General features: G+C 44.4%; 1 protein-coding gene across 1 annotated transcript in view; it reads left to right on the top strand.

Moving 5' to 3' along the window:
* The window catches only part of LOC311232732 (uncharacterized protein), a 123,375-nt gene that overhangs the window by 84,017 nt on the left and 14,139 nt on the right, over positions 1 to 25,219 (top strand). Inside the window, exon 17 of the mRNA XM_084338313.1 lies at positions 16,620 to 17,099. Coding sequence (XP_084194439.1) covers positions 16,620 to 17,099 — 480 coding nt within the window. The remainder of the gene's footprint in view (positions 1 to 16,619; positions 17,100 to 25,219) is intronic.

Raw genomic sequence — 25,219 nt, 5'->3', positions numbered from 1 at the left:
TTTTATTATTTGAATTGTATTAAAATAGGCTCAAATTAAATAGCCTATGCGATGAACGAAACAATCATTACATGTTGCTTCACGCTGATAAAGCGCGGATGGCGCCGCTCGGATGTGAATCTTTTTTTCTTTCTTTTTTTGAGCCTGTCTGTCTGCCCACCACAGAGACCGCTGATGCCGGTGAAAGAAAACAGAAACAGAAATGTCGAGCGTTCAGGCCCGAGTGGAAAGTTTAATTCTCCTGGCTGAGGTGCGACATTATATCCAAATTTTCCAGTTCACTGATCCAGCCAGGGTTACCAGTGACACAGTTCATTCTGGAACCTCAGATCCCCGCTGATCATGGAGTTCTACAGTATCGCGTTGGATCCATACACGTATCGATTTTTTCGAATGGTGATCAGGAATTGGAATATACCAGTTGGATACCATCTGATGTCAGGTAAGGACTCTATGTTATCAGTGTTAGGATAATCAGAGTAAGTTTGATGAAGTTATAAGCTGTTTTGTGAAATGTCTTCTTTCGGTTTCACTAAAAGTCCGAGAGGAAATCAACGGGGCGATTATCCGCGCGCGGCCGTAATGTGCTTGCGTGCACGTATAATATTGATCATCTAGCGTTTATTTGAAAACGATTCATAAAAAGGCAGACGAATATCAACGTTGTGGAATATTCCACTAAAAGACTATTTTCATAGAATGCTCCAGAAAGAGCTGTTTTTTATCTGAAAACGGGGGCTTTTCTAACTGCTCTGAAACGGCAACGACGCGATAAACAGCCTTGACAGCACCGACTGGAAAATAGTCTTTGATAATGCGATGGGCAGATTAGACACATAGCCATAATTTAAAACATAGATTAGGCGATATTAACGTTAACATTGGCGCCGATGGTGGCATTCAGCCGGTAAAAAGGAAAACCAGGCTGACCGGCATTTCTCGAATATGTCCGGGGATAGAAATCTTGCAGGACATCCAGACCGGCACGAATATGTTCTAACGGAAACGCTGGGTAACATGTAAAGGGAGAAGAGTAAAGGACCTAAGCAACTCCCTTGTGCAACTCCATAGTTGTTGTCGTATATATCAGACATGTGATCTCCTAGTTTAACATAGAATTTCCTCTCTCTGATGTATGTTTTAAACCAGCCTAGCACATGGTCTGAGAAACCGACATGGTTTTCAAGACGATCGATTAGAATATCGTGATCGATTGTATCAAATGCTGCACTGAGATCTAACAGGATAAGGATGGAGATCTTATTCTCATCAGAGTTTAGTCTGAGGTCACTGATTATTTTGTTGAGGGCAGTTTCAGTGCTATGATATTTTCTGAATCCTGACTGAAATTCTTCTAAGATGTTGTTTTCTTCAAGAAAGGAATTTATTTGAACTGAAACTATCTTTTCAAGTACTTTACTAATGAATGGTAGGTTGGATATTGGACGATAATTTGCCATTTCATTACTATCCAAGTTAGGTTTTTTTAGTAATGGCTTTACAACTGCTGTTTTAAAGGCATCCGGGAAAATACCAGTCCTAAGGGAAGTGTTTATGATATCTAGCACAGGGCTTGAAACACTATTAAATACCCGTTTGAAGAAAGCTGTAGGTATAGGGTCAATGTCTGAGGTGGAGGAGTTACATTCTGAGACAGTTTTGCAGAGTACATCTAATGTGATGCATGTGAAACTTCTCATGGTTACATTGCACGGTTTGCCGCAATCAACTTTATTTCCATCATGAGTAATGCTGGCCCTGATCAAGGTTATTTTGTTGTTAAAGAATAGTGCAAGTTCTTCACACTTAACCGTTGATGACTGAGGAGGTGTAGGGGCAGTGTTGAGTAGTACATTAATAGTGGAAAAGAGGATTCTGGAGTTTCCAGCATTTTCTGTAATGATTTTAGAGAAGTAATCTTTCCTTGCTAAGCGGATGGTTTTATTATAAGCAGTTAAAGCATCTTTGTATATATCACAGCATATGGTGGTTTTTGTTTTTCTCCATTTTCGCTCCGCTGCACGACATTTCCTTTTTTCTTCGTTGACCGTATTATAGTTTAACCAGGGCGAGGCTCTAGTTTTCTTCTTTTTCGTTTTTAATGGGGCGACAGAATTTAATATAGATGACATTGCATCATTGAGATTTTCTACCATTTCATTTAGAGAGCTGTCATGATTGTGTGCAGGTTCATGTAGTCTGATAAGATCAATGAACTTTGATTCAGCTTTGTCGTTTAGGAGCCTCTTTTTAACTATGATTTCTTTTTTTGTTTTAGTAAGGGTTATTTGAGTATCAAAAAATATACAGTGATGGTCGGAGAGAGGTAATTCAGTTATTGAGATATTTGTTATGCTTAGCCCAGTTGTTGTTATAACTAAGTCTAGTGTATTCCCAAGCCGGTGAGTTGCATTTGTTATATGCTGTATTAGGTCAAAGCTATCCAGTAGATTTTTTAGTTCCATAGTTTTGGAGTCTGTTTTCTTATTAAAATGGATGTTCAGGTCTCCATTTCGGATCACCTTATCATATCCGGTAACACATAGTGAGATCAGTTCAGAGAGCTCCTGTATAAATATTGGTGAGTGTCTAGGCGGGCGGTATATTGTGACAATAATAGTTGATTCTGTTTTTAGTTCAATGGCAAGATATTCCATTGACATGAACTCGCCTAGTTCTGTGATTCTAAACAAGAGTTTTGAGGAGAAGATTGCTGCAACTCCTCCGCCCCTTTTATTTTTTCTGGGTATTTGAAAAAAGTTATAGTCTGGTGGACAGGCTTCTATCATTATTGATGTAGCTGTGTCATTATTTAGCCATGTCTCTACTAGGCAGATGCAATCTAAGTTATTTTCTTTAATCAGATCATTTACTAAGAAAGTTTTATTATTCAGTGATCTGACATTTAGGAAAGCTAATTTTATTTGTTGGACTTCTTTAGAGGAGGTCTGCTTTGGCTTGACCGTGATGGCCCTGAGGTTAATAGCAGGTAAACGCATTGATGGTGTATATTTTTCACCATGCCATTGGCTGGTTATGATTACTTGTATGTTTTGAGAGATGGCATGGCAATTGTGCTATTCTGCACCGTACTGTGCTTTCGGGGACATTTGATCAGACGAGATGGCCTTGTGTGATATGGGGGGGGGGGGGGGGGGGGGACGTCTTGTGCTGCTGTAATCCGTGGTGAGATTGTGTCCTTCATGACTATCTCTCGTGCTGGTATGAGCTTAATATTCTTGGAGGCCATCAAGGCATATGACGCATGTTTGCTGATAGGAGCTTTGAACCTAAGCGATTTGGGAAGAAGCCATTTCTTTGAAAACGTTCTGGGTTATTCCAGAAAACATTGAAGTTGTCAATGAATTTCAGGCCGTGTACGAGACATGCAGCCCCTAACCATGAATTAAAATTTAGGAGTCGACTGAATGCTTCCTGTCCTCTGCGAAAGCATGCAATTGGTCCACTGATGGACACATCAGTGTTTGTGTACACAGACTGATGTTTGTCTAGTGTGTTCATTAAACGTGTGAAATCGTCTTTCAAAGTCTCTGTGCCAGTCTTCTTTCGCAGGATGTCAAACGATCCAGAGTGAATGACAATTTTTGTTATTCCCGGTCTGATTAGTGTTGGAAGTTTTTCGGCCAGCTCTTTGACAGATGTATTGTCTAGACAGATATTTTCTGTGTTTGCCATCTCCACATACCTTGTTGTGGAATCTCCAATCAGTATACAGTCTATTTTCTGTGTGAGGTTAGCATTTTTCTTTCCAACAGTTTTGGGGCCGTTTGTTTTTGGGCTAGGCCTAGTCTGCCGGTTCTTTCCACAGTCCTGTGGCCTTGGTGAAGCCTCGTTAGCCTTCTCAATAGCCGGCATGTTAACGCTGGTTCCGTACCTTCGGCGTTGGCTACCGCGACGTTCTCGGCGCATGATAGTCTCTTCGCTGTTAGCCGTTCGCTCGGTCTGGGTCGTGTTTGCTAGCCGTGTCGCTAGTGTCTCTGTTTTCCTCGTCGTTAGCGTGTGCTCCGATGTGCCGGCTGTTAGCTTCGCTAGCATTAGCGTGAGCTCCGGCATGCCAGCTGTTTACTTCGCTAGTGTTAGCGTGAGCTCCGGTATTCTTGCTATTAGCGTCGTTAGCGTGAGCTCCGTTTCGCCCGCTGTTTGCTTCGTTAGCGTTGTTAGCCACGCTTCTATGTCTCTTTGCTTTGGGTGTTGATATGCATGTTTCTGAGAGTAGGTTGAAACTATTTCCTGGCGGTACCGGGGGTGAGGTCCTGGTTCGTTTTTTTCTCCTTTTTTCCTTGGCGGTGATCCACTGCTTTGGTCTAGCTCCTTGGTTGTGCCAAGGACCGTCTTTTGGGTGGTGCTGTTCTGTAGCTACTAGCATAGGCCAGGTTTCAATCAAGGTATTGTTGGCTATATTTGTAGTAGCTTCAAACATAGAGTCAAGGAATTGCTCATTCTGCTGTATTTGGTACAGGGTAGAAACCCGAGCCTCCAGCTCTACAATCTTCATACTCATCTTCAAGCAATTAGTACATTCTGTGGGAGAGCCGAGTCCCGGCATATTCCCTTATTTCCTGTCTTTTCAGGTTAGGCTAAACTGAAGCTAAGCTAAGTACTTAGCTGGTGGTGGTGGTGATGATGGTGGTGGTGGTGGTGGTGATGGTGGTGGTGGTGGTGGTGATGGTGGGTCACTCACTTCACAACCGGGGTCTTTATGAAATATCATACAGGAGAGCTGTCTGTCGCTCTCTCCTAAACGGGGCAGCTTCCGTCGCTCTCCCCTACTATTACTCACACGACCAAAACCACTGTCGTCTTCCGTCTCGTTAAAACTCAAAATGAAGTATGAAGTATTCTCGCCTTTCATAAATATCCTCGACTTCAGCAGTGCCCGACATAGTCCTTTGTGTGTAGCTGATAAGACGGAGACTTCTTCATCTCGCCGGTCCTCCCACGGAGAGATCTCGCTACTCGTCCTTTCGGTGAAGTACTGCGGTCATAAATCTAAATAAATAAATTCACAGTTCTGGAGAAGTACCATAGGAACTGGGAGTTAACATACAGAGCAGGGTTTCCGTTAGAATCTTTTTTTGCAGGTCTGAGTGTCCGGTAGATTTCAATCTACCGGACAAATGGGATAAATTCCGGTCAGAGTTTATTGAGCTTAAAAACAATTGATAGACCTATATAAAGAATGACATCATCAAGGCATTTATAATATTTTAACTTAAAACTAGGCTACTTTTGCGTATCAGTCATTAATATATTCCAAATAAAATAAGTCCCTCGAGACTTCGTGCTGCTGCTGCCGACTTGAGGTGTCGGTGGGCAGTCTGCCCGACCTTAATAAACAGCAGTCTGTTATAATCACATTTTTATGAGCTAACTAATTCCGTTATATTGGACATTTGTATTAATTATATCAAGCGAAGAACTGAGAAATTTGGCACCGCTGTGTCAGCGCGAGCTGGCTGCTGATATATTTACGTGAAGCATGGAGCACTTGGAGCAGGCAGAGCAGAGCAGTGGTGTCAGCAGCGCCCCCACCCAACAGCTGAATTGCCAATGGCTGAATTGGAGTACTGCACCCTGCCAAGCCATGCTTCACGTAAATATATCAGCAGCCAGCTCGCGCTGACAGCAGGATGTCATTATTAGACCGGCTGCTTGGTGAGATTGTTTCGTTCATCGCATAGGCTATATAATTTTAGCCTATTTTAATACAATTCAAATAATCTAATTTTGTTTAGAGGGAATTATTTTCACCGGACATTATGACCGGAGAGATTAAATATGTCGGACTTCAACAGATTTTGCCAGTCAAATACCGGTAATTACCGGCTAACGGAAACGCTGATACAGAGTATTTAGAGTTGAAAGGGCTATAATAAATCATTAAGGTAGCGATAGGTAGAAAAACACGGAGCGACAGTGAAAAGCAGCTTGCATAGCAGAAGCAGGAAGTTTATTATTATTATTTATTATTGTTATTGTGTTTTATTATGTTTCCTCCACATTAGGGATGGGAACCTTTCACATTTGAACCGATACGGTACCGGTACCTGTGAATCGATACCGGTACCCAACGGTACCTTTTTTCGGTACTTTAGTCTCAAAAAATGTTATTTACCTACCTCAGCCGTGAAAAAAAATCCAAACTTCAAATAACTACAATTTCGACAGTTTTCGGCTCGCCATTGCTCCGACTGCTTTGTTGTTGAATCAAATCAAATCCTAGGTAAGCATATATTGTGCGTGTGAACGTTGACATGAAAAGAAAAAAGGTAAAAAAAAAATAATAATCGGTATCTCACTTGAATCGATACTCGGTAGTACCGACGTGTTTCGGTTCGGTACCTTAAAAGTAACGAATTCGGTACCCATCCCTACTCCACATGTACCTTAACACATTCCCAGCCATGACTTATATCCATCAATATAGCCAGTCTGCCACCACTCTAAGCATATGGAGATGTTCACCTTCTTTGCAGGGCTATAACTTTTTAAATTGTATTGCTAAATTGACATTACTATGCTCCATTCAACATCGATTATCTATCGTTCAGGATGTAGGAACGTTATACTTTTTCATTCATATTCATACAAAAATACCTTCTAGAATATAAGTATGTTTTTATCATTTCTGCAGTAATTCCTAGAACGTGAGCTATAGGCCTAAACACATATATACATATACCACTGATGATTAACAGGGCTACCGTGGACAGGGTGAGCAGCTTTAAGTACCTGGGGGTCCACATCTCAGAGGATCTGACATGGTCAACTCAACACACATAGACACAGTAGTAAAGAAGGCGAAACAGCGCCTCTACCACCTGAGACAGTTAAGGAAGTTCAGAGTATCGGGGAAGATACTCCAGTCCTTCTACTCAGGAGCTGTAGAGAGCATCCTGACCGGAAACATCACTGCCTGGTATGGAAACAGCACGGCACAAGACAAGAAGGCCCTACAGAGAGTGGTGCGCTCAGCCGAGCGTACCACGGGTATTGCACTACCTCCCCTGCAGGTTCTATACAACAAGAGGTGCAAATCCAGAGCCTGCAGGATAATGAAAGACCCTCACCACCCCAATAACAGCCTGTTCCAGCTGCTGAGGTCAGGCAGACGCCTGCGAACCCCAGCTACTAGGACAGAGCGGCTTAGGCTCAGCTTCTTCCCCCAGGCCATCAGAGTCCTGAACAATGAACATTGAGTACCACTGTAACACTTTAGCATGAGCGGGCACACACTCAGGCCGCACGCACCCTCACTTATTGCCAAAAGGAAAGGCCACTTTAAATTAGTATTAGCAACAGTAACAGTGTATTGCACTACTATTACTACTACTGTTAACTGTCAACTGTTACCCGTCATTGCACAAATTTATTGTTACCTGAATGAATGAATGAATGAAAACTTTATTTAACAGATTGCAGAATGGGTACAATACAGTACGGCTCAATACATACAATTGTTAAGGGGATGCAGACCTGAGAAAGACGTTTGTCTTGTTTCCATCAGGGTCCCCCATTTTCAATTCATATAGACATATATGACATACATGACATACAGATAGTCAGTACTGCTACATCTATACATTTATGACATACCAGATTTGCAAATACAGTACTGTTTGTGATACAGAAGGAGTCAAGAAAAGGGAGTATATACATTTGACGTAGAAACTGTACATTGGAGGTTGGGTGGGGGGGGTTGGGTACATTGGGATATTGACAACCATACTGGGTAATTTACATTGGAGGTGGTTGGGGGGGGGGGCGGGGGGCACACTGTATAAACAAGTAACACTGTACATTGAGGGGGGGGGGGGAGGAGACACTGTACAAACAAACACAATTGTACATTGAACTATTGACAAAACCATACTAGGTAAATGACTGTACATTGGAGGGGGTTGGAATGATTGGGTTAGGATATTTACAGGGGCCAGTGTTGAATTGCAGTCTCCCGTAGGTGTCCCTTGAGAGAGGTTTTGAAAGTGGGTAGTGATCCACATTCCTTTACAGCTTTGGGTAGGGCGTTCCACATTGATGTGGCATAATTGCGAAACGTGTTTAGTCCCTTATTTGAGCCGAATCTGGGTTTGACATGATTTGTGGAGCTCCCTCTGGTGTTGTGATCGTGGTATTCACTGACCTTTGGGAAGTATTTTGACATGTACATGGGTACCTTGGTCGTGTAGTGTATCTTGTAGACCAGGCCCATTGCAAGTTGTTGTACTCTGTCGTCTACTCTAAGCCATCCTAGGTTGTCGAAGTGGGCAGGGGTGAGGTGGGTTCTAGGAGTAAGGTCAAGCAGTAGTCTGACCAGTTTGTTTTGAGATGTTTGTAATTTTGTTTTTAGCGCCTTTGAGGTGCTTTGGTACCATGAGGTGCAAGCATAGTCGTAGTACCCCTGAATGAGTGCTCCTGCCAGAGTCTTCAGGGTGTTCTTGTTTACCAGAGAGGAGATCCGGTACAAGAATCGAGTTCGTTGGTTGACTTTTTTTATTACATTGGATGCCATTTTGTCACAGGAGAGATTAGCCTCTAGGATGGACCCCAGGTAGGTAATTTCATCTTTCCTTGTGACAATATTGTCACCCACTGTAACTGAGAAGCCGTCGGTCTTGCTGAGTTTGTTATTTGAACCGAAGAGAATGGACTCTGTTTTGCCCATGTGTAATGATAGTTTGTTATCAGCGAGCCATATGCAGATTCTGCCTAGTTCCGAGCTGAGGGTTTTTTCAACCTGTAACTTGTTCTTGTCAGAGACCAGCAGGGCTGAGTCGTCCGCAAACAGGAACAAGTTGCAGTCACAAGCTGACGACATGTCATTTGCATAAATTAGGAACAGTAGCGGTCCTAGTATGCTTCCTTGTGGAACACCACAGCTCACTGTGAGGGGGGGGGATAGGGTACCGTTTACCTCCACCATCTGTTCCCTCCCCTCAAGGTAGGATTGCATCCAGCTCACTGATAGACTATCAAAACCAATTGCTTTTAGCTTGTCAATCAGAATGGAGTGATTGACCGTGTCAAAGGCCTTTTGTAGGTCCAGCATGACCATGCCGCAGTATTTGCCTGCGTCCACCTCTTGTTTGATGTGGTCATTCAAATGCTACCTGTTATTGCACAATTTTATTGCACACATTTTTTGTATTGGATTCTATTATATGTTATATGTTGTACCAATTGCACATCGTTGCGGGCAAGACCACCCGCATTTCATTGTATATCCGTATGCCGTGACAAATAAAACTCTTGACTTGATATATAGATTATCGATTGCCGTCTATTCCCTAGACACGCTATATTAAAAAATTCAACTGTACATGATCGTATGCGTTATGCGTCATCATGCACGGATGAAAGGGGGGGGGGGTCGTTTAGAATTCTGTGATCGTCGGCGAAAAAATGAAATATGATCTCAATATCGCTGTACAGCGTGGTTTGGCAGACAACGCATGGCGGGCAATAACGCTGTACAACGTGAACGGCGGTGGATGTGTTAACAGTTTCAGTGCCAGAGGTTGCTATGGGCGTATGGCCGTTGTGTGCCAGCGCTCTGTTCAATGGGGATAAATTCCGGTGTTTGCAGTGCTAAAACTATATTAAATATTATAGCTATGGATCTAATAACATTCGTTTGTCAGTGAGTTTCTTCCGGTCAACATGCAAAAAACAAAAAAATTTCATCTACATTTCCGTTTTATACCGTGGTGAATATGAGTATAGTTTTTAGGGCTGACCTTCGATTTTTTCTTTTGGAATTCGAAGCTTCGGGCCGAGATTCTATTTTAATTCAAAGTATATATATAAACTGCTCTGATGAACATATGACCCACACTAGATGAATGATATAACGCTGCCCACGGAATTATAAACGATCCCCCGCCCATCCGGTCAACATCAGATGATACGTAGAAACTTCTAGAAGTACGTCCAATTGAAATTTTTTATATCGCGCCGATTGCCATCAAACTGTATTTCATCATCAATATAATGCATTTGGGGCTATAGATCACGTTCTGGAGAAAGCTGCAGAAAGAGATGAAAACATACTTATACATTAGACCATATTTTACTATGAATATGTGAATGAAAAAGTTTAACGTTGCTACACAATGAACAATACATATAGGACTTTGAATGGGCCCTAATAATGGCAATCTAGCAATAGGATTTAAAAGGTTATAGCCCTGCAAAGAAGGGGAACTTATCCATAGACAAATAGAGCTGGCAACAGATGGTATATCATGAATTTAACCTCCGGCAGCCAAAGTGTTAAAAGAGAGGCAGAGTTGATTTTGCAAAAATAAAATATATATATATATATTTCCTTTTTAAATTCTTGTTTTTTTAAATAATCAAATTTTATTTTCATATTCGAATCCCATGCCCATCGAACAAAGCTTCAAAGTATTTAAGATACCCCTAATAGTTTTAGATTCTGTGTAATCCCGGGAAACGACGCCAAACAGTGTTTTACTGCATTTCATTATAAATCTTGCCATTTCTCGCCTGGATCAATAATCAATCTGAAATCAACGCTAGATTATCGGTATTATGTTTCATCATGCATGCAAGAAAGGGTGGGGGGGGGTAATTTTTCTATGCTTCGATCGCCACCAACGGAACACGGCCCACACACACCGCAGACACACAGGGGGAAAAAATTATCGGATCAACGCAACATTGATAACATATGATGATGAATAGTTTCTTTTCTGTCTTTGTTTACAGATGTGTGGACTTTCAAAAAAAATTATCACAAATGTACATATTCAAAGTAAGCTCACACACAAAATCCAAACTCAATGACCGAAAAAAGGAATAGGCTGAAGCACATGCTTATTTTTGCCTATCCTTTGCAATTCTTAAAAACTAAATATACTTTAATATAAGAAAGAAAAACTTAAAATATGCTGCAAGATATAATTTTTTTTCTTTTTTTAAGAGAGAAAAAAGTTTGTTTTACTCAAAACTGTGCTCCTGAATTATTTTATCCTTTAAGGTCGCTTTCACATATAGTTTTGGTGGACTCGGTGCGGTTCTGGGGGTGAAGTTGCAACATTGTTGCATTCTTCATTTGGTTTGCCTGCGTTCACATAGATATCTGTCAGCGGACCGAGACCTTCTGAACAATGTCACGCGGTCGAAAAGGGCGCTTGTCTATTGGACAGTGGAAATGTGTGTGTGGCTGCGATCCCGTGTGTGTGTCTGTGTGTAGCCCTCCAGATCAGCGGAGCCGAGTTTTGACATGTCATTGATCCATTGTTCTATTGAAGCACATTACCACCATCCTCTCGCTAAACAACTTGTAGACCACGGTAGCTGTTTTATTAATAATATAAGAAGCTGCGCGCCTCGGTAATAATAATAAGCCGCGTTTTTCTTCCTTCTTCCCAAGATGCACAGATATATAGATAGATAGATAGATAGATAGAGAGATTAGATGCAGTGTGCTTGTTTTGCAGTGAGTGCTGCGAGCAGTGGTAATAATAATCACTTCCTATATTTGGTTCGCATTTGGTTCGATGAAGCCGAACCGAGACCTACGTTTTCAGGCGGACTAGAGTTCGCCTTCTTGGTCCGCGGACCGAGTTCGACGCGCATTCACACAGACCCGAAAAACCGGACTATCGAATTCTGGTCCGAAAGTCCGGACCAAACAGCCCCTGTGTGAAAGCGACCTAAGGCTTTTTTAAATCTCCCCTGAGAAGTACACAACTTCAACCCGTCACTAAGACTTCCATAGTTTAACTCCCAAAATTTAAACACATCTAGCTTTTACATTAGTTCTTACCTTTTTACATGTTTTAAGAACACACAACCCTCTTAAATGATACTTTCATTCTCTTGGTAGAAAGAGACATTGAATACAAGCTGGTAGGTTCTTACTCTTAGCACGAAAAATGATCTCCAAGGTTTTTATATAAACCATATCTACAAATTTTTATGTGCAGGTCTTTATGAATAATGGATTTGTCGATTCAAGGTAACTAGCTTTATTTATTATTCTAATAGCTCTTTTCTGTAGTTTAATAATAGGATCTATATTTGTTTTATAAACATTCCCCCAAACCTCAACACAATATGACATGTGTGGCACAACAAGTGAAAAATACAATATATGCAAACATATCTGGTTTAACAGCTCCCTTATTTTGTACAGAATGCCAACAGATTTGGCTAATTTACCTTTGATATATTGTATATGTGGCTTACCTAGTCCTTACCTTGTCTATGATGTACTGCAAAAAGAATAATCCAATTATCTGATCGCCATTCTAAATACTGATCGCGATCGTGTGTCCAACGTAATCCAGCATTGAACATGAACGGGGGCCGGGGACCCTCGTTGATGCCATCCCTATAAGCGCTTGTCTTGCCGGAGTAGTTAGACCCCGCACGCTGCAGCTCAGCCGAGAAAACAAGCCACATCGTTCCAAATGGAGTGCAATAGCGGCCGCAAGGCGTTAGGCGGCAGTATTGTCCGTTTGCGATCTCAGAGCCATTCCCAATGATAACATCAGGCTGGATGGATGAATTATGAATGGATATAGCGAATAAAAGAAATAACGATTATAACCCGACTTTTCTCGGGTTTGGCGCTCAAGCGATGGCGAGTTAACCCGACGTATCTGGTCTGGCACTGAATGTGTTAACACTTTCTGCGCCAGACCCGAGATAAGTCGGGTTAACTCGCTTGCGGTTGAGTGCCAAAACCCGAGATTTCTCTGGTTTTCTTCGTTTTTTCTTTTATTCGATTTCGTTTTATTCTATGCAGTGTCACGGACCTTGGCGTTACCATAGGAAATCATTCTGAGATCCCGAGAGTGCAATACCGGCCGCATCCTGCTAGGTGGCAGTATCGCCCACCCTTTGAAACCTTATTTCACACTGTCACATCTCATTTTGTCCGGGCGGAGAATTTAGACCAAGCCAAGTAAATTGCTTAATCTGAGCACTTTGAAACGCGTTCAGCACACTTGAGGCATATCCTGTGCCACTTCATGTCAGGGACCCGATCGACATCAATACTGGAAATCACGATCAGACAATTGGAATATTCTTTTTGGAATAACCCCGATCAAAGGTAAGGACTATCTGACGTCAATTCCACCTTGATCCTACAATGATTTCATATCGATCCAGACGATCAACGTATGTAGTATTCAAAACGAATGCCGTTGCTGGTGATCAAAGCATCAAAAACCGACCCCCCCCCCCCCCCCCCCCTTTCATGCATTCATAATACCTATTATATACATTTGATTTGGAAATAGTAGCGTGTCCAGGCGAGCAACGCAAACGCTTTTAGCTAAATTCACATATCGCTCCATAACACAGTTACCAGGAATTAGCCAGGATCACTCTGAAACTATACAATATTCACCACGGTATAACACGCGAACGTATACATGAAAACATTTATTCTTTTTCACATGTTGAACGAGGCATAGTTACTGTCAAATGAGCCATAGTATTGTCTCCATAGCTATAATATAGAATATATAGCAAACACTGTGACGCACAGTGAAAATAATAATAATAATTTCAATTTGTACCGCACTTTATATTTGTGAAAATCTCAAAGTGCTACAGGAGATAAAGATAAAAAGTTAAATGAATAAAACAATTAAAATGAATAAAACAACCAATGATATTGGAAGAACATAATTTCTTTTATAAAATAATAATAAAAATGAATAGAAGTAAAAAATTAAATCCCTATATTTTACAGCGGTGGCCCATTGACTACAAGGATGGATAAAACGGCTGGCGCTGAAAGTGTTAACACATGCCACTTTTTATGCAATTTTGCATGCAATAATAATCCAAGATTCATCTGTTAGAGAAATAATAAAACAGGAATATGTTTGTTAGAGAAATTATACAACATTATTCTGTTAGATAAATAATTAACCATTCATCTGTTTGTTAGATAAATAATAAAACATATCTGTTTGAGAAATAATAAAACATGAATCTGTTTGAGAAATAATAAAACATTAATGTTATAGAAATAATAAAACATTCATCTCTGTTAGAGAAATAAAACATGAATCTCTCTGTTAGAGAAATAATAAAATATTCATCTCTGAGAAATAAAACATTCATCTGTTTGAGAAATAATAAAACATGAATCTCTGTTTGTTAGAGAAATAATAAAACATGAATCTCTGTTAGAGAAATAATAAAACATTCATCTCTGTTAGAGAAATAATAAAACATTCATCTTTGTTAGAGAAATAATAAAACATTCATAAAACATTCATCTCTGTTAGAGAAATAATAAAACATGAATCTCTGTTCAGCTCTATTTGCGTCCTTCCCTTATTTGTGGAAAATCTATAAAAGAAAAAGAAAATGTTTCGTTGTTCGCAAATTTCGCACCACATAACAGGTAACAAGCCTGCATCGTTAGTCGTGAAAGCAAATTAATCTGTCCACGCTGAATTAAACCCTCTATTTTCCTCAGACTTTAATTTTTTTGGATTTATCCATGGTTAGCTTACTCAGAAACTCAAGATTAGCCACTTGCATAAGTTGCAGACGGCAGGGAGAGGCGCGGGGTGTGACGTACTGTATATTTTAGTTGATGAAATATTTTTTCATTTCAGTGTCACAGTATGACATTGATCTCCAAAATAAGAGAAAATAAAAATAAAAAATTGGGCCAGGGAGCCGCAGCTGATTGGCTAAAGAGCCGCAGGTTGCCGACCCCTGTTCTAGGAGGTCATTCTGTAAGAGATGAGCAGTAAGTTGGTTCGATACAGCACGTTCAAGTGTTTTAGAAGGGAAGGAGAGAAGAGAGACAGGACGATAGTTGCCTATGACGGTGGGGTTCAGGGTTGGTTTTTTTATGAGCGGCGTGACTCTGGCTTGTTTTAGGGAGGTGGGGACCAACCCCGAGTTGAGTGAGGAGTTGATGGTTGCAGTTAGGAATGGGAGGATGTCCGGTGCTATGGTCTGGAGGAGTGGGGAGGGTAGCTGTCCAGCTGGCATGTAGTCGACGGTTCGACGTTACCAGTGTCAGGGTCTCAGCTTCTGTAATGGGAGAGAAAGATGACAGAGTGAAGGATGAGGTTCTCGATTCAGTGTTTGGAATGGGTGGGGGTTGGGAGAAGGAGCTGCGGATGTTCTCCACTTTTTCCTCAAAGAAGATCGCAAAGTCTTCGGCAGAGAAAGATGAGGGAGGAGGGGGTGGGGGGGGGAGTGAGGAGGGAGGACATGGTAGCATGCAGTTTGGAAAGGTTCTTGGCAGAGGCCTCGATCCTATGGTGAAAGAAAGAAGCTTTGGCATTAGTAATGGTTTTGGAGAATGTTAACAAGAGGTTGTGATATGTGGCGATGTCTGTTATTTCTCTGTTTGAGAAATAATAAAACATGAATCTCTGTTTGAGAAAAAATAATAAAACATGAATCTCTGCTTGAGAAATAATAAAACATGAATCTCTGTTTGTTAGAGAAATAATAAAACATGAATCTCTGTTAGAGAAATAATAAAACATGAATCTCTGTTAGAGAAATAATAAAACATGAATCTCTGTTTGTTAGAGAAATAATTAAACATGAATCTCTGTTAGAGAAATAATAAAACATGAATCTCAGTTTGTTAGAGAAATAATAAAACATGAATCTGTTAGAGAAATAATAAAACATGAATCTCTGTTAGAGAAATAATTAAACATGAATCTCTGTTAGAGAAATAATAAAACATGAATCTCAGTTTGTTAGAGAAATAATAAAACATGAATCTCTGTTAGAGAAATAATAAAACATGAATCTCAGTTAGAGAAATAATAAAACATGAATCTCTGTTTGTTAGAGAAATAATAAAACATGAATCTCTGTTTGTTAGAGAAATAATAAAACATGAATCTCTGTTTGTTAGAGAAATAATAAAACATGAATCTCTGTTTGTTAGAGAAATAATAAAACATGAATCTCTGTTTGTTAGAGAAATAATAAAACATGAATCTCTGTTTGTTGGAGAAATAATAAAACATGAATCTCTGTTAGAGAAATAATAAACATGAATCTCTGTTAGAGAAATAATAAAACATGAATCTCTGTTAGAGAAATAATAAAACATGAATCTCTGTTTGTTAGAGAAATAATAAAACATGAATCTCTGTTAGAGAAATAATAAAACATGAATCTCTGTTAGAGAAATAATTAAACATGAATCTCTGTTAGAGAAATAATAAAACATGAATCTCTGTTAGAGAAATAATAAAACATGAATCTCTGTTAGAGAAATAATTAAACATGAATCTCTGTTAGAGAAATAATTAAACATGAATCTCTGTTAGAGAAATAATAAAACATGAATCTCTGTTAGAGAAATAATAAAACATGAATCTATGAATCTCTGTTAGAGAAATAATAAAACATGAATCTCTGTTAGAGAAATAATAAAACATGAATCTCTGTTAGAGAAATAATAAAACATGAATCTCTGTTAGAGAAATAATAAAACATGAATCTCTGTTTGTTAGAGAAATAATAAAACATGAATCTCAGTTTGTCAGAGAAGTAATAAAACATGAATCTGTTTTTATTAAATACTAATCCAACGTTACAACACAACATTCCACCAGGTACTGGCCATGCTGGAGGAGTGCAGATCCAGGACCCTAGCGCCCCCCGGGGGCCAGACGCATGCCAGCGGTCGAAAGGAGACGAAGAAAGAGGAGGAGGAGAGGCTGGCGGGGGTGCAGAGAGAGAAGGAGAGGATGGAGAGGATGGCGGGGGTGCAGAGAAAGGAGGAGGAGAGGCTGGAGAGGCTGGAGTTTATCAAGCAGAGGGCGGAGCACATGATGAAGAGGGAGGCCTGGAGGAAGACAGAGGTGGAAAGAGCCAAGAGAAGGGAGGAGTGGAGGCTGGCGTGTGGTCTCAGGTGGCAGAGAGAGAAGGAGAGGAGGAAGACGAAGGAGACAGAGAGGGAGACGTGGAGGAAGGACCGGAAAGGAAGGGAGGGCAGCTCAGGGTCCAGGTCGTCGGGGAGGTCAGAGGGCAGCCGGCTGAGCTCCAAGAGAGACGGGCAGAGCAGGACCTCCGCGGCTGACGCAGAGAAGAAGGTAGGTCTTCAAGGCGTGTGTGTGTGTGTGTGTGTGTGTGTGTGTGTGTGTGCAACACAGTCTCAGCAGACGCCCTGAATAAAGTACTAATCGACCACAGGAGAAAAGGTACGTTATGTTATAGCCATAAGTAATTGTTACGAAGGATCAGATTAAACCGAATATATATATTTATTGATTGATATATATTGCATAATATTTGTATATCGTTTGATATCCCTTGTATATTCCTTGTACATATACACGGAATATCCCTTTAGCCTAGTACAGACCATAATATTTCATTCTCCTATTGGACAGCGGTCCACAGGCGCCATAGCCATACCTCCAATGTCTGGTTCAAAGTCACCGCCGGGGACTTGCCTGGACATGAACGGTTCTGCGCAAGGATATGAGACAGGAATAAAGCTGGTACTAGTTTGTTCACCTAAACGTATAAATACGGCGCAGGTGAATACAGAAGCACTTAGTAACTAAAAGTTGAAGCCTCACCCACGATACAACGTGTGGTGAAGTATGGCCTGTTTGGCCCCAAATAGAGCATTGAGACCGCGTGCGAATTAATAACTGAAGTATCAGAGTTTAACGCTGTATCGTCGAGTTCGACCTATTCTATTAAGTCAGTAATAGTCTATTTGTGTATAGTGTATCGTGCGGCTAAAGTTCTACAGTGACCAGCATCACCAACGTTTCCTCGTATCAGCTAGAGTGCTTATCCAGGCTGGGCTGCTTACCATGGCGCTTTCACCCGAGGGGCCCTAGACGAGGACCGTGTGGATTATGTACACTGGATAACCTACCGATGACTGCATAGCCCTTTTCGGCTGGATTATATTTGCTTTTGGTCCTGTAATTGATGGAGCGGAGAATCGCCGACACCCACAATTGTGTGGGATTTACCCTGTGAGGAGCCACGTCGAGTCCGCCTCTCAGAAGCCTGAGGCCGGCTAGCTTTCTTCCATTCGGAGCTGCATGCTACGGAGAACAGCTGTATTCGTCTGTGGATCAAGATCTTATTGCACCGTCTCCTGTACTTGGAGTCTCCTTATCATCGTTGACCCAGACTCTACTACCGACAAATCCTCTACCCTTGCTGGCTTACAACCGGGGGGACCCTACCAGTATCTCCCGCTATATTACTAGTGTACCATAGATATAATTCCTAAGATTCAGGTTGTATTATTATCTCCTGCGTAATATGAGAATGGACATTCGTTATTGATTTGCCTACGCACATTCCTTTGCCTTATAAGCGCATCCAAAGTAAAGTAAAGTATATTATGTACTACCATTTGCTGCTAATAAATACTTAAATCCAGTTTTGTGTGGAACCGAGTCATTGTGGGAAGTGTTCATCATTAGATACCTGTGTACTGTATGGCCAGTAGGAATGTACATAAGACGGTAGTGGTTTAATGATACCATACTTATCAATACAGTCAGGGAATTGTACCCCGGCCCTCAGTTACAATTGGTCCTTCGAGCCGGAGGGTAATTAGCGTAATATTAATATAGTGGTATTAATATTGACATGGCCAATGATGAACACTCCACAAAACGGTTCTCCTAAAATAGATCGCCCGCAGCGTAGACGGCAGACACCTCAGTACTTAGAGGATTACGTTGCCAGTATACCACCTAGCTTTCTACAGACGGTAAACGCGGAAAAAGTAGATAGTAAAATTATGTCCGACCCTACCGACCAGGCTACCCCGCCAGTAGAGACCCTAGTGGGTTCTAACGTAACTGACCAAGCTCACGGTGGGAACCAGGAGGGACCTGACATGACTTTACCCCCCGCCAAGACCGAAGAAGTAGTCCCCGGAGAGCTCCAGGATAAAGAAAGCCCTCCAGGGATGGAACTCGACCCACTACAAGAAGGGACGAGCACCCCGGAGATGGATCTCCTCGATTCGCCACAGGAGAACGGATCTCCAACGAGTACTACCAGGAGCGGATCACCTCAACCAGCGTCTTCCCCCAGCGAGGCGAACAAGATGCTGGCGCAGGCCTTCCTCGCCAGCCTGGCAGCCTCAACCGAGCGCGATCGACTCCAAGCACAGACGCTTAGTGAGCGCGAACATTCTTCCATGGAAAGAGAACGCCTTCAAGCGCAGCAACGGAGTGACGAAGACCGTATACGTCTAGAGATTAGACGCCTCCAGGCGGAAGAGAATATGGGAAGGTACCGCGCCGAAGCCCAGCGCGCCGCCGCCGAAGCCCAGCGCGCCGCTGCCGTTGCCCAAAGAGAAGCAGAGCGCGACCTCGCTCTCACCAAGCGCGAAGCCGAGCGCGACAGATTACAAGCGCAGATAATGGAGCAGCTGATTACCAGGGCAACCCCCCCTCCCTCCGCACGGGGCTCCAGGGCCTCGTCAAGACAAGGGTCAAGGGCACCCTCCCCTACCCGATCAAGCGACCCTGAGCCCGACCACCAGAGAGAGCCTATACCCCTCTCCGAACCCCTTCCCCGACCGGTCCAAGCGAGACCCAGCTACAGGGAAGAACCAGTCTATACCGCGGAGAGGCTAAATAGACGACTACATGATCTAGATGACCTGCCAGAGGAAGAAGAAGAGGGAGAGGAGGAGAGTCAAGCCCAACAGCAGCACAGTACTCCACAGGACCAGGAGGTCCAGTACAGCCCAGGCTTTACCCCCGCGGCTCTGCGCTACAGACCCCCGACTCAATTCACGGGTGAGCTTGACGCACGACCAGCCCCGAGGAACAGCACCTGGATACGCGGGCCTTGGTACCCAGCAGGTACCAGCCCACCACGACACGTAAGAGGAGACTCGCCTAGGAGGCCTCTCCTCCAACGCTCACCGATGTGCCAGCCATCCATGGCATCGTACCTTGGCACACCGACGTTCCCGGACTTCACACACGAGAACAGAGCACAGTACACAGAGCTACGAATGTGCTTAGAGACAATGATGTCCGATGTAGCTGATGAACCGTACAAATATGCTATCCTACTCAAGCACCTCAAGGTGCCCCGAGCGCACAATATAGCGCTGGCATATTCCACCTCTACTACCCCATACACCGCGGCTCTAGCAGCACTCGACCAAAGATATGGACGCATATGGGACTACGTAATACAAGAGATAAGGAATATTGACCGTCTACCCCCAGCCACAGACAATCGCTCACTAGATGACCTGTCTATCAAGGTACAATCCCTGGTAGGGATGCTGGGGGCGCAAAAGGAAAAGGGTATGTACGAACTACACGCAAACTCTAATGTCGAGAGGATTTTAGAGAAGCTTCCGCGCGCCCGACAAGAGCGCTTCAGGCGGCAAAGAGACCACCGTGATCCTAACGGTCCCGAGCCATCCCTCCTAGACCTAGCCCACTTCCTGGCGAGAGAAGTCAACAGCCTACGGTTGGATACGTTCGTGCGGAGCACACCAAGCTCCAGAGAGGGACCTAGGAGAGCCAACGATGGCCGCAGATTGGTGACCGTCATGCACCAAGCAGAATCAGTACCGAGCAACAAGAACCACAGTACCCCCTCGATGAAAGAGAAGTGGAAGATGGTGTGCCCGTACTGCGAAAAGGAACACTGGCTGTCACACTGTGACACGTTCAAGAAGATGACCACCGACGAGGTGAGTCAATGGATAAAGTCCAACCGACGCTGTTACCGATGTGCGCGCAGTCACATGGCAGCCGATTGCCGTTTAAAGAAGAGGTGTAGTCGGTGTGACGGAGCCCACTTAGACGTCCTACATGACAGTAACAGAAGAAAGCCTGCACCCTCAAGCAGCACAAAGGCAAGTGTTATGTACATTGACCCCGCCAGCAGCGGGGGCGCCCGGGTGCTCTTAAAGGTGGTCCGCGTAACATTGAGTTACCAAGACAAGGTCATGGACACCTACGCCGTCCTTGATGACGGGTCAGAGAAGACCCTTCTCCTCGCGTCCGCTGCGGCCCAGCTGGGGCTGCGGGGGAGCGAAGACCAGATGACGATTCGGACAATAAGAAGAGACCTAAAGACGATAAAGGGCGAGAATGTCTCCTTCACTATCGCAGCAAGCGGGCAGCCAGAGAGACGGTATAGGATCACTAACGCTTTCACCAGCCAAGACATAGGCCTGTCGCAGTACACCTACCCCATCGCCAAAGCTGATGGATAAATATGTGCACCTGCGTCAACTACCTATACCGCTCATAGACGGTGCCACCCCGACCCTGCTGATAGGCTCCGACAATGCAGACCTCATCGTCCCGATGGACCGGGTCCACACAGGGCCCAGAGGCTGTCCTGCAGCAGTCGAGACCCGCCTAGGATGGACACTACAAGGCCCCCTCGCTAGGTCTCTTAACCGAACAGCAGCCACTAGCTGCCTCCACTCCAGAGTGACAGAAGAAGACACCACCCTCCTACAGCATGTCGAGAGGCTATGGACACTAGAGACAATGCCCTTTAAGAACGAAAAGAAAGAAATTCGTTCCAAGGAAGACATTTATGCTATAGCCCTCCTCGAGCGGGGGACAAAGAGAGTCAAAGTCAACGGAGTGATGAGATACGCAACTCCACTCCTGAGGCGAGAGGGTATGCCTACCTTCCACGCCCCAAAAGAAGCGACGGAGCGGTATCTATTGAACACAGAGCGGCGCCTAGCCAGAGACCCCGCTCAAGAGACTGTGTACCGCGCTGAGATTGACAAGCTAATCACAGCGGGACACATAAAGAAAATTGACATTAAAGAGGCCGATCAGACGACCGAATCATGGTACGTGCCGCACCACAAAGTCCACCACAACGGCAAGGATCGTATTGTGTTCAACTGCAGCTACCAGATCGGATCACAAAATCTGAATAAAGAGCTCTTGCCCGGCCCAACACTCGGCCCCTCTCTACTAGGCGTGTTACTACGTTTCCGCCAAGACAAGGTGGCCATCAGCGGCGACATCAAAGGGATGTTCCTGCAGGTGCGACTAGTGGAGGAGGACAAGCCCCTGCTGCGGTTCCTATGGAGAGAGAGGATCGGGGACGAGCAACCAACCATCTATCAATGGGAAGTCCTCCCTTTCGGAACCACATGCAGCCCATGCTGTGCTACGTTTGCACTGCAAAAACACGTCGCAGAGGACCCAGCAGACCATGAAGAGGTCCGACAAAGTGTAGGAAATAGTTTCTACGTGGACAACTGTCTGCAAAGCGTCTCGACGCCAGAAGAAGCCGAGGCCCTCCTACTCAAGCTCCGCGCCTCCCTGATCAAAGGCGGCTTTGATCTCAGGCAGTGGGCCAGCAGCGACCCTCAAGTATTGTGCAGCCTCTCCCCAGAGGACAAGGCAGCAAGCAGCGAGACCTGGATGGCGACCATCCCAGGAGAAGCCCAAGAAATGACATTAGGACTAGTCTGGCGCTTCAAAACAGACTCGCTCCATTATAAACACACACCCCTGACCAAGGAGCAGGGAAGGTCGACTGCACTACCGACCACAAGACGGAGTGTATACAGAACACTCGCCAGACAATATGACCCGTTGGGATGTATTCTACCTTACACCACCAGGGCAAAGATGATTGTAAGAGCGTTATGGGACAAGGACCAGGGCTGGGACAACCCCATACCCGAACACCTTGCCTCCACATGGAGAGAGTGGGAGACAGAACTCAGCTCACTCCCAGGTGTCAACATACGCCGCAGCTACTTCCCACCCACAGTGAGGCCGGAGACGTGCCAGATGGACCTGCACGTCTTCAGCGACGCCTCCGAAGTAGCCTACGGTTCGGTGGCCTACTTGCGTGCCCGAGAGGAGGGAGGAGAAATACATACTGCTTTCATCCTGGCTCGCTCAAGAATAGCCCCACGCAAGCAACAATCTATCCCGCGTCTAGAGCTCTGCGCAGCCCTAGCAGGAGCGCAACTCGCCACGTTAATCCAACGTGAACTCACCATCCCGGTGCAAAGAACAATCTTGTGGTCAGACTCCACGACCGTACTCACATGGATCCGGTCTGATTCGTGTAGATACAAGGTCTTCGTGGGAGTCAGAATCACAGAGATCCAAGATTTAACAGAAGCAGCAAGCTGGAGGTATGTGGACACAAAACACAACCCAGCTGACGTCATCACCCGGGGAATGTCCCTGGATGACCTCACCCGTCACAATCTATACAGTGACGGGCCAGAGTTCCTCAAGCTCCCGGAAGAAGAGTGGCCTACACCCACCCCACGGGAGGCGAGTAAAGAGGAGGCAGAGAACAAGAAATCTATGTTCTGTGGGTTGACACACACACTCGTCCCCACAGACCCCAACATAGACGATTGCCTCACCCTTGAGAGTGCGCAGCTAAAGACATTCCTGTGGCACCACCCAGAGGTTCAGCCCACTACTGACATTACTGCAGCTAACTACGAAGAAGCAGAACTTCTTCTCCTACAGCGAGCCCAGAGAGACTCGTTCCCCGACGAGCTAGACTGTCTCCAGGGAGCAAAGCCCGTCCCGTCAGACAGCAGATTGCTCCACCTAGCCCCCGAGAGCGACGCCCATAATCTCATCAGAGTGGGTGGTCGTCTGAGGAAAGCTCCAGACTTACCGGATGACGTCAAGTACCCGATAGTCTTAAACAGCCGACACAAGGTCACAGAGCTTATCATAAAGAAATACGACGAGGACGTGCATCACGCCGGGGCAGAGAGAGTCTTCGCGGAGATCAGACGTCGTTATTGGATACTGCAAGGGAGAGAAGCAGTACGACGTTTCCAGCGGACTTGTCTAGACTGTCGTAAATGGCGAGCACAGCCCAGTATACCCCGGATGGCTGACCTACCTCCCTGTCGCCTCCGACTCGGCGACAAGCCCTTTCACTCCACCGGTATGGACTGTTTCGGCCCGCTGTATGTAAAGAGAGGAAGAGGGACCGAGAAGCGGTGGGGTATTGTATTCAAATGCATGACCACCCGAGCGATGCACATAGAACTCCTTCCAACCATGAGCACAGACTCATTCCTTATGGCCTTCCGAAGATTCACATCGCGGAAAGGGAAACCGTCTATATTATTGTCTGATCACGGGACAAACTTCAAAGGCGGAGAAAGAGAGCTGAGAGAGAGCTTCCAAGCTATGGGCCCAGAACTTAAGACCCACCTCGCTCCATACCAGATTGATTTCCAGTTTAATCCTCCGAATGCACCTCACTTCGGTGGAACTTGGGAACGAGAAGTACGTTCAATAAAGACAGCCCTGTACGCCGTGCTTGGGGCCCAGACCGTGGCGGAAGAAGTCCTAACGACAGTCCTCACGGAGATCGAGGGAGTATTGAACTCAAAGCCCCTCGGTTACGTCTCAAGTGATGTAGCAGATGTTGACCCAGTCACCCCCAACACTCTCTTGATGGGGCGGCTGGACCCCGCGCTACCACAGACAGTGTACAGGCCTGAAGAAGCGAACGGCCGAAGAATGTGGAGGTACAGTCAAGTATTGGAACAGTTTCCTACTCCACTATCTACCGTCTCTACAGACCCGCCAGAAATGGGTGAAAGAGAGAGACAATTTGACAGAAGGAACAGTCGTCATGATTATCGACCAGTCACTACCCCGAGCTATGTGGCCGGCCGGCCGCGTAAGCAAAGTGATCACCGGTGCCGACGGAAAGGTCAGAGCGGCAGAAGTGCTTGTCCAAGGGCGGATCTACACCCGACCCGTGGCGAGGCTAATAGAGTTGCCAAGGCTCCCCGATACTATTGATGACGACCATGACCCCCTGACTTTGTGAACTGCCCTACCCTCCCAACAGACATTGAGTAGTGGACAGTGCGGTTAATCTGTCTCTGCTTATCTAATTAGGTGGGACTAATTAGGAGGCGGCTGTTACGAAGGATCAGATTAAATCGAATATATATATTTATTGATTGATATATATTGCATAATATTTGTATATCGTTTGATATCCCTTGTATATTCCTTGTACATATACACGGAATATCCCTTTAGCCTAGTACAGACCATAATATTTCATTCTCCTATTGGACAGCGGTCCACAGGCGCCATAGCCATACCTCCAATGTCTGGTTCAAAGTCACCGCCGGGGACTTGCCTGGACATGAACGGTTCTGCGCAAGGATATGAGACAGGAATAAAGCTGGTACTAGTTTGTTCAC

Source organism: Notolepis coatsorum, assembly GCF_963971535.1.
Source record: "Notolepis coatsorum genome assembly, contig: SUPER_7_unloc_2, whole genome shotgun sequence".
Lineage (NCBI taxonomy): Eukaryota > Metazoa > Chordata > Actinopteri > Aulopiformes > Paralepididae > Notolepis > Notolepis coatsorum.
The sequence above is the reverse complement of the archived record's forward strand: the minus strand, read 5'-3'. Positions and strand labels throughout refer to the sequence as shown.